At 43.2% G+C, this 18566-nt stretch overlaps 1 protein-coding gene across 2 annotated transcripts in view; it reads right to left on the bottom strand.

Annotated features, from left to right (window-relative positions):
• Nucleotides 1-4573: 4573 nt before the first annotated feature.
• Nucleotides 4574-18566, bottom strand: part of LOC119163744 (trafficking protein particle complex subunit 12) — a 32322-nt gene continuing 18329 nt past the window's right edge. The window contains exons 9-15 of one of the 2 annotated variants that reach the window (XR_012886071.1): nucleotides 17401-17473; nucleotides 16186-16259; nucleotides 15007-15105; nucleotides 12597-12694; nucleotides 12113-12200; nucleotides 7339-7498; nucleotides 5085-5214 (exon numbers count right to left, since the gene is read on the bottom strand). Coding sequence is in view for 1 of the 2 variants with exons in the window: in XM_037415810.2 (XP_037271707.2) it covers nucleotides 4960-5214; nucleotides 12113-12200; nucleotides 12597-12694; nucleotides 15007-15105; nucleotides 16186-16259; nucleotides 17401-17473 (687 nt within the window). In the remaining variant the exon portion in view is untranslated. Of the gene's footprint in view, nucleotides 5215-7338; nucleotides 7499-12112; nucleotides 12201-12596; nucleotides 12695-15006; nucleotides 15106-16185; nucleotides 16260-17400; nucleotides 17474-18566 lie in introns of both variants that reach the window. The other variant, XM_037415810.2, reaches the window with a different exon arrangement.

Raw genomic sequence — 18566 nt, 5'->3', positions numbered from 1 at the left:
TATTTTTTTGCTTTGCATATTCATGGTCGCCATTGATAAGAACTGCAGGATTAACCAAGGAATCATTCTTGCCAAATTATTTTCAAAACATCAGCATTTGATGTCAGTGATGCTTTTTTGTTATTGTTTCTGTTTACTAAAGAAGCAAGTGCAGTGCTTAATTTTGTGGTGGTTGCGCTGCGAGAAACAAAAGAGGGGTTGTATAGCACGTTGATGTCATTTCCTACAAAAACTACAATGTTGTGAAGTGACAACGGTGCTAATTGTGGAGCGATCTCCTGGAGCCAGTCGCAACATCAAGTTTACACTCACCATGGTAATCAATGCATGGTAATTAAAAAAAAAGAGCAATGCATTATTTTTCTTGCTGATTTTCAATACAGAATAAATCTGTAATAAATTAATCCAGATTACAAACTAAATCATTCTCATTACAGATGGATCATACGTTATTGATTGTTGGCACTCCACAACCACTTTTCATGAAAGTCTCATCGTTTTGCTTTGTTGTCCTAATGTAAAGCTTTTCTTGGTTGTTGCTTCAATCATTCCCGCCATTTCGCACGTACTGCATGCGTACAAAGGCAAAAAGTACTGTTTTATGCATTTCCTGTGCTCCTCTATACATAGCCTGGAACAGGTCCCGCTTTTTTGTGTGTTGAGCAGCGTTTTTTTGGAGCAAGCCATAATGGTCTTCGAAAAGTCATTTTTTCTGTCTGCTAAGTATTTTATAGATCACCTGAAGGAGGTTTTCAATAATATTTTTATTGTTTAGTAATAAACTATTTTTTTACCCGTGGCAGACGGCCTTTTGTAAAGTGACTTTTTGATATTCTCAAGCACTTCAATGCACATTTTTATGCAAAAGCATCTGGGGCATTAAACAGTTTCCGACTAAAAAACAACTTCATCAAACAGTGTATGCTGAAGCCTTGATATAACAAAATGGGACATTACGAAATATCAGCTATAAGAAAGTGAATGAAGAATAGTCTTGGAATAGTGTTATGAATATACCTTCGTGACAAATTATCGCATATAACAAAGTCATGCTAACGATGTCTTGTATGTGGCCAAGAGTAAATCTCATTACAGATGAACGCCAATGCAGATAATGGCAGTGCGACAATGAGCAACAGAAGCAATACCGAGCTGTCAACGGTCCAAAATCACCTAGGTCAGTGGTTCTCAGCCATGGAAGTGTCGGGACCCCTTGTGTACCCCCCTCCCTCCCTTGCAGCGGAGGGGAAAGAAGGTGGTACGTAGGTAAACTAAAACAGGTCCCTTGTATTGCTACCAAACACATCAAACAAACATGCCACATCACTTCATTTTGGACAGTTCATCAATACGTGGTACAGTCACGGTTAAAGAAAAATGCGGGTGAGGATTTTGCAAATCATAGAAATGGCTTCGTGAACCCCCATTCGAGAACCACTTAGGTTATGTAAGATAGAGGGCATCATTATGTCATAAAAGCATGACAAATGTATAGAATAGTTAGATGCCTGATACACTCAAACCTTTTTATAAAGATTTACACAAAAATAAGTTTGTTATATCCAAAAATTCGTTATAATGATATATTTCTAATCTTATATTTATAGCAAGACTATTCTTCATTTATTTTGTTACAACCAATACTTCAGTATGCCTGGATTCGTTATATTGAGGTTTGAGGGCAGTTAGTTATTACGCATTATACCTTGCTAGTTGGTTGCTGTAAAAGTCTTAAGTAAACACAACTGCAGTCTTATGTAAAGGAACAGTGATAAAAGATGTAGAGGTAGTCCTTGAAATAGATGCCTTGATAGCTAGCTATTACAGATTCTCACTGATTAGTTGGTTGATAGCTGTGACCAATGTCGTAAAGGTGTCTTCAAAACATTCTTGTAGCCTCTGCTGCTCTGTCAAGCTGCTTGTTCACCTCAAAATGACTATCATTTGCAAAAGCATGCAGCATGAGCAGAAAACATGCTACAAAGTGCGACATATGTTGCACACTTACGTTGATGAAAAATGGTAAATGCATAACTATTTCAACACATGAAAATTACACGATACTCACTTAACCTTGCATGCATTCTCAGCTGAATCACGGTGTTCCAAACTTCAGCAAAAGCCAGAAATCCAGTGTATTGCACATTAATTTAGATGTTCTTTAACGCTGATGTGAATGAAAACACAAATACATAAGAAAACTAAAATGAAATGAACTATGTAACAACAAGAAAACAACTATAAAAAAATTGACCGCATATCTGTGGGCTTCACTGCAAATGTCATCGAAAAGCCAAGCGGCCATTTATGCTTTACCTTGCCTCAGACAGTTGATTGATATGTGGTGCTTAACGTCCCAAAACCACCATATGATTATGAGAGATGCTTGCCTCAGACAGTGCCTACTCTATGTTGAATCGGCCGCATCTCTGGCATTAATAAAATAGAGGAGTCGCAGTGTAAGATATGGATGCCATCTGGCATTGCCATGGGAAACCCGAGCTTGTGCAGAACCCAGGGCCACTGCCCTGTGGCAGCATTATATAATTGGCAGAGCCCTTTTTTGTGCATAGCATGGAATTTTCAGGGCATCATAATAAACACTACAGATTTTAGAATTACATATCTGCGTGTTTTGTAGTAAAGGAACACACCACCTAGTACTTACACATTGATGTTGTACTGCAGAAATGCATAATATTTGCTTTTTGATTGACAACGTTCACAAGTATGAACACAGCCACCACAGTCACCAACAAGTGCTTAAACATTTGCCTGGTGGCTGAATCGTGCGACAGACAGACAGCCCAAAATATTTGTATGCAAGAATCACAAGAAAGACTATCGTCTTTAAATAACGAAAATATCCATGCCCTTTTAATGCTATCACTCAACAGGGGCAATAGTGATAGAATTTAGCAGCTTTGTCCTCGGGTGAAATGTTAAAATTCAAGGAAACCTAAAATGTTTTTGGAGCACACCGTTAGCCACACAAGAGAAATCAATTCTGTTTCAATTCATGAGTACGAAACTGGAATGTAGTGAAGGAACAGTTCTGAACGAAAATTCTTATTTATTTCAATTTCAGCAACATTTTAGCAACCCGTCCTCCATGAACTAGTACCCTTTTTCTGCATTTCATATTGACACATATGTACCGTGCCACATGTCCAAAGTAAGGCAATGATTGCAGCAGCTCCTGAGGTTGTGATACCTTAAAGCTTAAAACAGCAATAATCAGATTATCACCTCCCCCCCCTCCCCCCATCACTTTCCTTACTAAACACTTTTCACAGACACTCAGTTCTCGAAAAAAAAAAAAAGATTTTTTCGTACAAACAATTTTGGTATAGTTCCTACTCTCTGCCAGGCTAAACGTTTCCAACCATTGTATATTGTTAATGATTACATCATGTTCTAGGCTAGTAACTTGCATAATGCAGATGTTGAACACATAATATAGATGTTGCTAGTAAATACTGACATCAATAGTTTAATATATGCTCTTTTAAAGCAGAAAAATAATATTCTGCAGGTCTAGGTAGATTATGAAAAAAATTTACAAGACAGCTGACTATAGTATAATGTTATCTTCTTGGCCATCAAAAAACGATGACTTCTTGCAGATTCTGTTGTCTTGTGGCACATACTCTATGTAGTATGTGGAGTACCATACAGAATCAAGCAAACAAACAAACCAAACATGAAAACTGCACTGATGTGCTTGCGATGCATTTAAAACGTAGAATAGAGCTATTTTGACAGTATAATAAAACAAGAGTATAGGACAAAATTTTGAATTCAAAAGAAAATTTACCAGCAGGAATCCATATCGTGAATGTATTTAGACGAGTTTTGTCTCGTAGAATATAACACATTAAATGCTAACATGCATACATCCCGACTGTAGTTAATAACAATCATCTTGATTAAGGATCCTAAATTTAGCTCATATGTGTGCACTGAAACAGCTTTTTGAACCTATCTTCGCACAGTGGCAAAGTGAAAGGTGATGGGGTTTGATAAGCTTCAGTTAGGCTGAATTTACCAAAGTGACGACTTGACAATTTTGTAAAGTGGCAAGTCCTCGTCAGATTTTGCTTCGGATGCGAGCTATGACTTTGGCAACAATTACTACATACTATCTGCTGTGCTTTTCTAAAGCCCCAGCAACTCGATCAAAACATACACCTTGAGCTGTGGAGAGCAGCCTGATGCAGATCTGCGCCAAATATGAACCTACAATGAGGTTTCACATCGGCATTTGCTGTCAACCAAGCTATGCGCTGGACAGCCAGGCAATATTCATCAGCATCGGTATGCACGACTGTTACTGTTGACGAGAGGACATAGCTGCTTATCCACAGCACGAATTTGGGATAAATCGATATGCCCTTTGATTTTGGCTCTTTGACAAAGCAGAACGTCATGACAAGATTGATATTCAAACAGTGCAGTAAGTGATGCAAGTATATAAATTAAAAAAATGTTTAAAGACAGTATGCTGTCTTCATGCACCTTAAAAAACGTATAGGTTTGGCCATCTGGGCAAGATGAATGTACAAGTGCAATACACAATGTGAATGTAGTGTCGGCACATTTTCGACAGCTACTGCCTCCCCCTTTTTTTTACATCTTTATGCTTATTTACTTTTGGTTCCTAAGATGCCAGCGATTTTCCTTTCTTGACATGTATCGCAACAGTTGAATTGGTATCCCTACTTGAAACTAGCTGACTCATTGTATCAGCCATACAAGCAACGTTTTTGCTCATCTGAATATGCGCCATCAACCACACTTACCAGGGGGACGATAGCACGTAATGAAAGTTCGTGAGAGACTCGGAAAGTTCATCGACGCGTACGCTTCGAACGACAGCTCCACTTACGGCAGAGCGTTGTCGCTGTGTTGCCCGATGCGTGGCGCAGCTCTCTACAACAGCGTGCTTCCCAGTCAGCGTCACGTCTTGGCTGGCTGGAGCTTGAGTGAGGCCACGTTGAAGCCGTCACCCGCGTGTTTTGCAACGAGTCTCAACATGCTGCGCTTCTTGGCGGCTGCCTCGGAGGACTGCAGCTCGTAGAGGGTGCAGACGTTGAAGAGGTAGCCCTCGTGCAAGCAGAGAGCAGGGTCGCCCTGCATGGTCGACTCGAGCAGGTGGACGGACTCGCTCAGGCGGCCCAGGTAGAGGAGGCAGACCGCCATGTTGTTGATGAACTGCATGACGATGAAGGGTAGGGAGGTCCATGTCGAACACTGCTCGCAGAGTGAGTAATGCTGTTTAGGCTTGTGCGAATATTCGAATGCGAATATTCAAACAAATAGTTGAGTATTCGAATTCGCTTCGATTTGAATTTAAATGATAGAATATGTTCGAAGTATTTGCAATGAACGAAAAAGTGTATATTAGTCCGCATGTCACCACCTGTAAAGGTGGTTTCACTGCAATGTAAAAGTGCTAAGCTGTGAAAGCACGTATACAAAAGACATTCGCTTTGCCACGAAGCCCCTTTTTAAATTTAAAGGTGCTCTGCAAGACTTATTCAACGTGATCAGAAAACGCTGCCGATTGGTAGTCGAGGCTACCGAGAATATGCGAGGCAAATATTATAGTGCAGCACGCAGCCTGTAATTCACAATAAATTTTCAAATCTAGAAATTGCTTTCTTCCCTCGGCAAATGACACTACAAGCTCAAAAATTACTTGTCACAGCCAGGAAGGAATATACAGCTCTGGTCACAGCCATTGGCTGATTTGAGCATGGCGTGCTCGTCGTTACTGAGGCTGCCACTTGTCCAAGGGTACGTGCGCGATTGCACTGAAGAAGTGTGGCAGCTTGGGCTAGTTGGTATGGCATGACGATAGTTATAGCGCGTTTTGTTCTCGCGCTATAACTATCGTCATGCACTGAAGAGTCGCGTATTCGAAGAAAAAAAGAAAAAGGTGCTCAAGGTCACGAGGTGCGTGTGACGTATTTTATTTCGCCGTGCCATTTCTCCCTGCTTAACTTCCAGCTATTTCGTTGGGTCGAAAAGAGAGAATGCAATTGCAGCATGCGACAAATTTTTAGAACTCCGCTCATACTGGAATAATACTTGAAACTTTGCGGCGATAACTTTGTGAGGCAACTAGCATGTTTACTGGCTCCATGGCTATTTGAAAAAGTGTTGCAGGGCCCCTTAAAAAGAACATGTTACGCTCAAATCAATTCACTTAATTAAGCTTGTTATGACGGCTTATATGCTCCAAGTAGAATAAGTTTTAAAACGATAAGTATCTTACAGGTTATCACTCGCATTTTACTGAAACTACTACTGAAGGTTGTTTGGACTTCTTTTGATGAAAAAAAAAAAAAATGGCATTTGCAGAGAGCACCTATTTCAATTCGAAAGAAATATAGTGCAGGTTAGTTAGGGCATAATAAATATTCCTTTTTTTTATTACATGTCATACATACCATTCGAAATCGGTTCGAAATTATTCAATCAAATACGCTATTCGCTTTGAACCTAAAAGTCAATATTCCCACAATCATAACGCTGTTATAAAAACGTAGCACCTTGCTTTTTTTGTTGTTGTTGTAATAGAGAGCTTATGACCAACTTATCACGACTGGAAACCTCGGTTGCGCGAGTGTGCGACGGTTACTTATTTAGACGTTTTTAGAACGCCCAGTCCCAGTTATGGTTTTGGAGCAGTTTCGGGGGCAGGGAAATCACGGCTGGCCACGTGACCACGCAAAACTGCGATGTGGGCGCTGCGCATGAGAGCGCGGCAGCCACATCACAGCACAGCCCGCACACGCGAAGCCGGAGGCACTCGCATCTACTGCGGACCTATACCCCGCGACAACTTTCTGTGGCAGCACAGCCAAAGCTACGGAGCCGAAGCACGCTTGTCTTACTGCGTCACAGCATGTAGTCCCTCAACGAAAACGTTTGTATACTGTTCTGGGTAACTAAGATTTTACCATTCGTCACTTACATTTTTCACGGATTTATTTTTTAATTAGTGAATAAAAACGTTGCGCAGTAGAAAAAATTTTGTTTCACGCTCTCTCAGGTTTTTTTGGGGTTTTTTGGCTTCCGTCGCCTTTTTACCTCACCGCATTCCTCACTGTCAAAGATGGCGTCCACCGGTTACAGCTCGTCAACGTCGCTTACGGAGGAAACACCGCCGCTTGCCACGAGTCCACCAGCTGCGCAGCCGTACCAGGCGTTGTCAAATCAAAAGCTGTCCGTACAGGCCAAGAAGGTGGCGTACAACGTTTACGCGCAAGTAAGGAAAAGCGACCCGCAGCTGTCTGTGAGAGCCGCATGTCGGAAAGTCAGTGAGCTTACTGGTGTTGGTGAGCGCAGTGTCTTCCGGATTAAGCTCGACGTTAACAGTGGAACCCTGAAGTCACCGAAGCGCAAGCGCCTGTGCCTCCCCGCCATGGATGACCGTGAGAAAACCGGGAAGACAAGACTGGAGCTTCACGACAGCTTCTCCCTCGCAGCTCTACGAAGAAAAGTGCATCAATACTTTCTGAGGAATGAACTCCCAACAGCTGCAAAACTGGCTCAAGATGTAACCAGTGACAGTGACATGAACATGCCTAAAATGAGCGTGCGAACGATGCAAAGGCTGCTTAACGATATCGGCTTTTCCTTTCGCAAACGGAAGAGAAACTGTGAGCTTTTGGAAAGAGACGACATCATCACGTGGCGACGGCAGTACCTGCGTACCATCCGACAACTTCGCGCTCAAAAACGGTACGTGCATGATGAGTTGTGTAACCATTACATGAATAATTGAATGTATCATTCACCCAGCAACCTGGGTCCACGCGTCAGTAAATCACGTCACAATATTATTAAAAATTGCTCTCGAGTTCCCAAAGATGCGACTCGCGTTTCCTGCAGCGAAACGCGAGCAAACGCGAGCCAAAACGCGAGCAATTTTTAATAATTGTAACACGAGCCGAGTTTCGCTGCATTCGCCGCGCTTCGCTGCAGATGACATGCTTAATTTTTGTTGTTTATTCTTCCAGACCCATATACTACCTTGACGAAACCTGGGTCAACGCCGGACACACAAAGGATAAAGTATGGGAAGACGCGAACGTCACGACACGAGAGGAGGCCTTTCGGCAAGGCCTGACCACAGGGCTTCGCGCACCAAGCGGCAAAGGTGGCAGGCTCATCCTTTTGCACGCCGGCAGTGAGGACGGGTTTCTGAATTCTGCATGCCTTCTCTTCCGAGCTGCAAAACGATCTGGGGACTACCACACCAAAATGGACGGGCCGCGCTTTGAGAAGTGGTTCGGTGAACAACTTTTGCCCAATATCAAGCCGTGCAGTGTCATTGTAATGGACAACGCACCGTACCACAGCGTCCGCCTCGAGAGAGTTCCAACATCGTCATCTCGAAAGGCTGACATTCAGTCGTGGCTGACAGAAAAGAACATCGCGTTTTCACAAGACCAATTGAAAGCTGAGCTGTTGGATTTGGTGAACGACCACAAGAAGATGTTTTCCGCCTATCGCGTGGATGTTTTGGCGAAGGCTGCCGGTCACAACGTCGTGAGGCTTCCTCCGTATCATTGCGAATTTAACCCGATCGAACTGATATGGAGCCAGGTGAAAGGTTACGTCGCAGCTAACAACACAACATTCACCCTTGATTGATTGATTGATATGTGTGGTTTAACGTCCCAAAACCACTATATGATTATGAGAGACGCCGTAGTGGAGGGCTCCGGAAATTTAGACCACCTGGGGTTCTTTAACGTGCACCCAAATCTGAGCACACGGGCCTACAACATTTCCGCCTCCATCGGAAATGCAGCCGCCGCAGCCGGGATTCGAACCCGCGCCCTGCGGGTCAGCAGCCGAGTACCTTAGCCACTAGACCACCGCGGCGGGGCAACATTCACCCTTGCCGGCGTTGAAAAACTGGTGCGTGAAAGCATCGATCGCGTAACACCAGACAACTGGCTCCAGGCATGTGCTCATGTGAAAAAAATCGAAGAGGACTTGTGGCAACGTGACGGCCTCATCGACTCAAAGCTCGACCAGCTTATAATTCCACTCGGGTCAGAGTCCAGCACCGAGAGTGACGGTAGTGACAGTAATATGAGCGAACTGGAATACCTCGCATGAATGCAACCACAGTCGTGAATGTAAACACAGTGAATGTAAACCATAATATTGTGTTCTGTACCTGTGCACATGTCGTTTTAAAGGGACCGACAACTGGCCAGAATATACCGAATACCAACCGAATACCTGCTTTTAACCTCATAAAAAATTCTCATAAAAAATGTTCCACGGCGTTTTCCCCGTTTCCATTGCATGATTGGGCACTGTCACAAATATTTCCATTGAAATAAAGAAAACGGGCACCTTAAAAATTGCTTCATCATCATCATCAGCCTGTTTAAGTCCACTGCAGGACGAAGGCCTCTCCCAACGATTTGCAATCCACCCTATCCTGAGCTTATCGGTCCCTTTAATGTTTTTCCCACAATAAAAGTGCGCCGACATTCGTTACAAATAGAGTCTGTTCTCGTAGAGGGCTTTACGCTTTGCTATGTTCTTTCGCACTAAAAGATCGCATTACAAGTCGTCGCGCCGCGTTTAGACACAGCCTGCGTCTTTTGCGGACGAGATGAACATCAAATTGAGTACTTATTGCCGAATCCATAAATTTTTTTTCAAATACTGCTGCAAATAAAATAAATTTTATGAACAGTTATATCACTCTTGCAAATTAGATAGATATACATGTGTATATGCCTTCGATGAACGCCATTCACGCGTGATTAAGCTCGATGGTGCTTGCGCGCAGATCGTAATTCACCGCATTTTCACATGGCACCGTTGTGGGAATGCGCTGAAGCGGACTGCGCTGGTGAAATCGAAACCGAAACACCCGTCGAAGCGGTCGAACTACTTGGCGCAGTAGCACATGTGCATAGGCTCCGCCCACGTGGCCTTGGCCGTGCTGCCACAGAAAGTTGTCGCCGGGTATAATAAAGTTGTTTCATCATTGGGTGTTTCAAATCGATTAGAAGAAAATTTATGGTATGCGGAACATTTTCCAGTGAAATCCTTGCTTGAAATTGACTCACTCACAAATGTTCACCACACCATAACTTTTCTTCTAATGCATTTAAAACATCCATTTTTGTTGCACTGCAATGAGCTCTGATTTTGGATTATTGTGATATACGTATTTACATTGTAGCTCTCTATTTCGAAAAACACTTGCTCCCCAAAAGGCTCATGAAATGTTCTGTATCTTATATGTATTTTATATACTACACCTTACACAAGAAGAATTGCATATTTGAAATCAGAACACAAACATACATAAAGCTTCATCGAAATCAATGAAGAAACAAAAATCTTGAAGAGCAGTGGCTCCCCTGACACCACAGCTGTTTAAGCTGCCATTCCTACGCAATTCGTGCACAGTGCCTATCATCCGAAACGGGTATGTGCCACAGGATGAGACCCACTAATGATTGCAGCAGGTGCCGAGACAAGGAGCCACAAAGATGAAGAAATAAAAAATAAAAAATAACACATTTTTTTTGCAGAGGCGAGGTTAAAACTTGAATACCCACGATCCGAAGGCAAGCGTCGTGTCCGCTCGACTATTCAGGCATGGTAGCAGAACAAACGTTTATTGAAACCACATGATAGCATCGCTATGGGCGAGAGAATAATAAAGAAAGATGAGAGGAATGAAAGAGAGAGAGAGAGACATAGTAAAGCGCTATACAGTATAGCAGGGGGGGGTGGAACAAGGAAGTGATGGTGAAGATGATTGATATGTGGGGTTTAACGTCCCAAAACCACCATATATGAGAGACGCCGTAGTGGAGGGCTCCAGAAATTTTGACCACCTGGGATTCTTTAACGTGCACCCAAAACTGAGCACACAGGCCGACACCATTTCCGCCTCCATCAGAAATGCAGCCGCCGCAGCCGGGATTCGAACCCGCGACCTGTGGGTCAGCAGCCGAGTACCTTAGCCACTAGACCACCACGGCGGGGCAAGTGATGGTAAAGAGAGAAACAAGGAGGGGAGAGGGGAAAACCTAGTATATAGCCATGTACACCACAGTATAGCATGGGGCGAGAAATGGAAAGGATGAGAGAAAGAAAAAGGCTACCAGCTATGCTGTGTTCACAGTCTTTGCACTAATAAAACGTAGCTGCCCCACCGTTTTCATAATCAAGTGTTGGGAAGCATGTCCTGTTGGTGTAAGCGCACAGTTGCTATTGATTATTTCCTGCCAAAACCCATGGCCGGCAGCATTCCCACCAGTGCCCACCATTGAGAAAACTCTGCCTGTAATGCATGTCATGCAGTGAGGTGGGATTTCAGGAGGCGCACAAGCTGTGCAGGGAAGACAAACATTTATGAAGGCAAGGGTCAATAATCTTAACAATACATACTTTAATAGACGCTGTACTGAAGTTAACAAGTTGTGCATGCAGCATTTGGTTTACACCCTGGTCGTTCCCTCTGTGTTAACAGCAGGACTACAGGTTTATGAGCCTCTATTATGCCCCTCTTTGATGGCTCCTTTGGAGTAATGAAAGGTAATCTTGAAGGCCATTCTCTTTGTAAACAGCAGGCACAAGAAACGTGTTATGCAAACCATGCTTTGAAAGACATCTAATATCATATAACATGGTGAAAAGCTGACCATTCAAATGCAGGCACAGCAACAGCAGTTGAGACAATTTCTGTGCAGTGTGACGTAGAAAGCCCATAGCATATGTAAGCTTTTTCTCAGAAAATGTTTTATTATCACTTTGCTTTGTAGCACCACATCTGGTCTATTCCCTATATTGTTAGTGGAGGTTGCGTTGTGCTTAGATTCATTAATCACTGAACAAAACCTAGAAGAACCCAGTAGACTTTTAGCAAAGCCAAAACGAAAAACACAGTATAACACACTCAATGAACAGTATTGTTCCATACTCTGCTAATGCAAAATTTTGGCTAATAACAAAGAAGAATCTGACAGCCTTGATGAACAGACAGCATTCCATAAATGATGGTGATAAATTCTTAAACAAGCTGCATAAAACCTGCAGAGCTGTAAAAACTCACCAGTGGATTCTTTGGCTGCAGCTTGCTGGCCTCCTCATAGTAGCGATAAGCCTCTGCATAGCTGTTCATAGCCAAGGCCATTGTGCCTCTGCGCACAAACAAATCAAAATGGAATGTGTTACGTACAGACTGCCCTTACCCACCCCACATTCAATGCTAGTATTTATTTGCTACATTGTGGTAAGTAACATCCATAGAAAGCTCCTCAAAAGTTGTCTAGAATAATGTATTCAAAAAAGTGCAAGTATAGTGTCTCAGAATAATGCCAACTGAGCTTATGAGCTTGTTCATGTCTTGCTTAAGCCAGCTCCAGTGACTGTGACTGCAATATCATGCTGCAATTTGCAATTAGTGTACGAAACCTGTCAGTAAACAGTGATCTGCTGATTGGAGGGCATGGATGACAAGTGATTAATTGCTCGCCTTTCCTCAGTCAGCCAATCAGCATGTGTTAGTAGTGATATCTGGGACCCTGAAGACTCACTTGTTGATAAGAATTTCGAGCCTTCCCTCCAGTGCCATGCTGTGGTACAGGACCTCTGCTTTGTGAAAATGGCTTTGTGCAGTTTCCACGTCCCCAAGCTGTAACAGAGCAGTAATGACAGGGGAGCTGAAGCGACGAGAGGGTCAATGGCTTGTTGTCTAGAATAATATCAGTGCTATTTTCACAATTAACTCATTGCATTGCATTCTTCATAAGAAGCTTTTGGCACCTGTAATTGCTCCCTTTATTTGCTTCCTCAATCTTCGACTTTTTCATGCTTACCCGTGTGCATAGTCCAAACAGTTAAATCATTTCTCTGAAAATTGCTAGTCATCATGGTAACTACCACAAACCCCATTAGGTCCACTGAAGTAGTGACCACGGTGCAAGAATACTTCAGGTGAGCAAACGACGCGAAGCGAGCGCTTGGCGGGGAAGGACCGATTATGTTCTCGTTTGCAGAGTGCCGATAGATGGCTCGCCGGACTGAGGACCGTGGTGAGCTGCTGGCAAATTCCGCAACGCACATCCGGCATGTGTGCGACGATTTCAGAATCTGAGAAAACCGGGCAGTCGTGCGATATCAACCACGTGACACGCATAGAGCGGCGCCGCGAAAGAGGGGGTGATAAGAGAGGAGGTTGTCGATGCGGTGAGGGTGTTGTGGGGACGATAAATGAGCTCCACTACTTTCCTAGATCACCGGGCTTTCCTACACTGTGAAGGGGGGAGGGGAAGTCGGGGCAAAGTTTGTAGTTCCATCTTCCAGGTTCCTAGCGATGCACAACATTATCGGTCAGCGGATTGTCTCGGCGTACGCTCAGCTAAAGTATTCTTGCACAGTGGTAGTGATTACTCTTGTCTGCAATCTACAATCGCTCCTGTTCTGGTTCAGCCCACTTGATATCAAGCCAGCAAAATTTCTTCATGTCATCATGCATCTTATCATCTGCTACCTCTTACTGCATTCAAGTTTCCATGACAACTTTATTCCATTCTAATGCTTGAGATCTGTTGCCCACGTTGCATGACATGACCAAAGCCACTAGACTCTTTAACTTTGCTTCAAAATATAATCTCACTTCTTTGCGTCCAATTCGTGATTTATATTTCTCTCTTTCGATTCCTTAGTGATGTTTGTGCCGTTCTCCTTCGATCCCACACACCACATCCTTAGCCACTTCAACTTTTCTCATTTTAAATACAGACATCAAAAGTGCATGCCACCTCCATACCTGCTGCAATGCTGCTACAATTCCCACAGTGTATGGCCAACCATTAGTACAGAGGGTTGGAACATTTTCAGCAACCCAGTGGATATGTGTGCAGTATGTTTGAAGGCAACAATGACAAAGCCAAGCTTAGCATGGCTTTGTGATTGTTGTCATTGTCACGAACGGCTTAGCTGCAGAGCCAGGACAGCACTATGACTTTTGCTGCTGTTACGGATGTGTGACACAAAAATACAAGTATTGCTACAAAAAAGTTGTGCCACTGGAAAAATATTGACAATGGCAAAGTAGATACAGCAGCAAATAGTGATACTTGCAAGGCTTCAACACTGGTAAAATAGTGACATTGGCAAAGTTTTGCCACTGACAAAGTAGTGACACTTGCAAAGTAACGCGACAGGTGAAGGTACAACACAAAGGGTCTCGCAAGAACATCTCCGTGGCAAAAAGATTCATGGTGACACGTCCCTGAGAGAAACGGTCCCTTGCGACTATGCTGCGTGCTCTCACTATCAGTGACCACAGGGCCCGATCACTCGAGCGAGGGCAAACTCTGCTCGAATTGGCTTCGAGAGCTACGGGTCGGTGTAGTAAGACCACGCATGAGCACACCGCACCGCTCTTCGGCCTAGTGTTCGGTAAAGGCAACGAAAGGTAGGCATTCATCGCGAGCGCAAGGCAACATTGGCAAGTTCGGGCTAGCTTCGCCAATAAAGGGAGCCGACGGACGGAAAGAAAAGGCGTGCTCACCCTTCGATATCCAGAGAGAATCTCTCACTCCCGCCGGGCACGCGCGCAAGATTTGAGTGGGAGATTTGAGCACAGCACCACAGTCGACATCCAGTTGCAGGAGAGAGAGGTTAACGTCACCCTTGCTCTGCCAGTGCGCCGACAGACCGCAAAGGAGGGGAGAGTCATGTTGAAACATGACGGCAGAAATAGGCGAAAGAGCCCGGGCAATAGGGACGAGCCAGCCTCAATCCCCACATAATCAAGAGCCAACTAGCCCAAATGTGTACCCTATTGGAGCTCATCTTTCGTAAGAGCACTGTTCCGAGGCAATCGAGTGTAACAAAAAAGTCTTGCAGCTGCTGTCAGTGCTTCAACTTATGCATGAAATCACCCATTCTCTTAGTTGTGGTACTTAATCCACAAGCTCTGTTCTCTCACCACGTTACCTGGAGGTATATCCTTCCAATTGCCGAGTGCAGCTGCGCTTTGCGTCCACTGTTTTTTTCAAGCAAGATCCTTGCCACTTTAATGGCCACCACATAGTCCTGCATCATAGAAGTATTTTTCATATAATCACAACTTGATTTAATGAATGAGGATGTAATGAATTATTTAATATAACAAGCAAAACAAATGGTAAGTTCTCATATTGCAATTACAATGTAACATACATATGCTATTGAATAAAAAAATTAACCAAGCTATTTTTGTGTAGACATGGTTATAACTTATAAGCAAAGTACAGCTCATTTGTAAAGATGTGTAGAATGCAAGCATCCTGGACTTGAAATTTTTGGCAATACTACTGAATATGTGAATTTCTTGCAAGGTAATGACCTACTTTAGATTTAGAATAACTACTTTTTTCAATAACCAGAATTGCCAAATTAAAATTCGCAGCTTCTTTGAGATCTGTGATCTTTATAGAACAACGTAAGCCATCTTGAACCACTCGATTTAGCCTGATATGAAGCTGACACCATAATTTTCAAAATTTCAGGGGTTTTGGGACATACAGAAAGACAAGTCTGAGATTTTTAACAGCGTAACTACATACTTGATAATAGAAGAATAAGCTCTGCAGGACGTCATATATAAATAAGAGTTTTATCCCATTAGCTTTATCACTAGCACTAAAAGTAGATTTTTATGGTTGCATTTTCCTTAAACCATGGGGCATAAGAATTAAAATCTTGGGTTTTAGCCAAGAATTAGGCCCACAAGATTACTGTAGAGTACATTTTTTTTTTGCAGTATCTTGTGGTATTTTTATAAAGCGAACTCTGCATGGCCCTTACGGGCTTTGGACAATGGGCCAGTGTGTTGTATGTACCTCTCACCAATACTACCACAGTGGAAGCACTGGCGTAGAAACACAGACACAACAGCTAGATTCCCACCTAAGCAAAAATAACGTGCAGCCTTGAAACCTGGAGTGAAAGCGTCAAAGAGACGCTGGTATCACATGAGTGAGGTTATTTAATATTAACATTAATACAAAGCACTGGGAAAATTGACTAAAATGTCTTTAGCACGAGGAGATAGTAGTGCATGTCACTGGCCCATAATCTCGGTCGAACGGCAATTTAAAAAATAATAGTAAGCTGAGTGAACGTGAAACTCACCTTCTGGTTAAGAACGCAGTTGAGGATGGCGAAGTAGACTCGACACTCGCGGTCTTCCCACAGTTTCATGGAGGCTGCACGTGAACATGTGCGTACCTGTGTCACGAATCTCTTCAATATAGAGTCCCGAATTTCGCGACAATGAACACAGGAGCTCACGCTGCCGGTGCGAACAGAGCACTTTGGCGAGATACCGTATTTACTTCCATTATTCTCGAACCTCCGAAAATTGTAGTCGTAACGTCGTCTGCTCCTTCCAACCACTCATGATTATAGCGCATGGTAGCCTGGCACCACCTCTTAAGCAGTGCACTTTATTAAGCATTATGCGCACTACTAATGTGCGAGCCTCAATCTAATCCAAGCGAAGCCAAGGTGGCAAGTGCGCATTGCAGCCATGTTCGTTCCATGGCTATATGGGGCGATACCGAAGCTACGCAGATGCTTTTAAGTTCAAAGTAATTAATCTTGCACTAAAAAACGGCAACAGGGCCGCCGATAGCAACTTCGGAGTCGACGAGTTTTATGTTCGCTACTGGTGACGGCAGCACGGGCAGCTGAAAGCCACCAAGACGCGTGGGGCCAACCGTATGCCAAAACTTCAAATGGATGATAAAACTTGGTTTCGTCAGGAGGCAAATGCGAATGATTCCATGTTAAATGGCCATCAGCCCAAGGTTGACATTGTACGCTAAGCTTTCGTGGGCTCCCAATGAGTGACGAACGATAACGCTACACCCACAATGCCCGCAAGCTTTGCGTTTTGCTTGCAGCTTTTGTGTCTCAAATAAAGTTTGCCTTGTGTCGAACTTGTGGTTTTATTGTTAAGGTAAGTCTTGATTAGTAATTTTCAAAGCTTGTAGTTGTGAGCGTGAGAACCACAATTTGTGGCCACTTGGTGTTTTTGTTTGTTTTCTTACTCTGCATGTTTTTGCAGAAAATTTCCCTCAGGTAATTATCGCACCCCTCCACTTTTCATCGGTTTTCTGTGAAAAAGAAGCGCAAGGATTATGCAAGTAAGTACGGTACTGTTGCAAAACTGCAGGTTGTGGGTTTAGCAGACACACATACCACTCAATTGCGTGTCATCTGCCACATTAACTGTGCCACGATGTGTAGAATAACAAGTGCAGAAAAAAAGAGTTCAAACATGCAGCTAAGCAGTGATAGATGTGAAATAGTGACCCGGTCATAATCAAATATCTGCGGGCTCACCTTGTCTCAACTGTTCACCCATATCCAGCAGGCTACCGTCCTCAGATATGCCGTTCGTCAAGTTTCCAAGAATCTGTAAAGGAAGAGCTACTCTGTTTAGTCGAAGGTAACCAGGCTTATCTTTCCAGATTTTCAGACCCTTTACTAGGCAGGCACTCCCGTTGTAATGGAATAGTGAAATTCAAGTTGTCTAAAAGGAGCAATGATGCGCACAATTCTTCTATTTTTATTTTTTTTTCCTTACATGCAAAAAAGTCACCCCTTACACGACAACCGTGGTCATGTTACAATAAAGTAAAAACATTACAAATCACTGCTCCTACAAAAGCTCAGATGAGCACCTTGCCAATTCTGCCAATGCACTTGCTTTGAGCTCTCACCCATTTTAATTAAAAAAAAAAGCACAATTCCACAATTTTTCTAACACAATGCTTTGTTGGGTGCATTGGTACATGGTCTTAAAACAAAAGCAGAGCACAAAACAGACATGACAAGAGAGACATGAAGATGGGATAAGTGCTCACTATCAATTGCCTAAAAATGAAAAATTGAGGAAGTTATACACTCTGTGCATTACTATAGTGCGCTAGCGCACGCTTGACAAAGTGAATCCAATCCAAAGATCTGCAACAGCTTACGGTAAAGCAGTTTGAACTCACCTCCCCGAAAACACCCTGACGCTTGACTGACACAGTCTGAATCCTCCCTTTTCACTTATTAAATTTGTCTTTTAATGTGTGCACAGGAGCACGCGCGACATATTGAGTGTATGTCTTGGTCAATTTCGCGCAATAAACCAGTCTGTAGAAGCGCTCATCCTGCCTTCTTTGCTGCCTGCCTTTATTTTATGAGCATCGCACAGCCGGCAGCAGATAAATAGCACTTTACTAAATATTTCAACTGAGACGTGGTCTGAAAGTGAAATTTCCAAGCTCCACATGCACCACCACCAACGGTGTGCAATCACTGCAAAATCAGTAATATGAAATAAAATATTTCTCTACTAGACACTGCCTTCATCGCGAATATCAAGTATTTGTAGATATTTCCCCAAGAATTTCAAACAGTTGTTAAAAACAGCGTACAAAATGAAACAAGAAATTTGAACAAATGTACGTTAGCCATAGCAGTCAAAATGCGGCAGTGGGGAACACAACGCACAACTC

The sequence above is a fragment of the Rhipicephalus microplus genome, chromosome 9 (genome assembly GCF_043290135.1).
Source record: "Rhipicephalus microplus isolate Deutch F79 chromosome 9, USDA_Rmic, whole genome shotgun sequence".
Lineage (NCBI taxonomy): Eukaryota > Metazoa > Arthropoda > Arachnida > Ixodida > Ixodidae > Rhipicephalus > Rhipicephalus microplus.
This window is presented reverse-complemented; position numbering and strand designations above follow the sequence as displayed.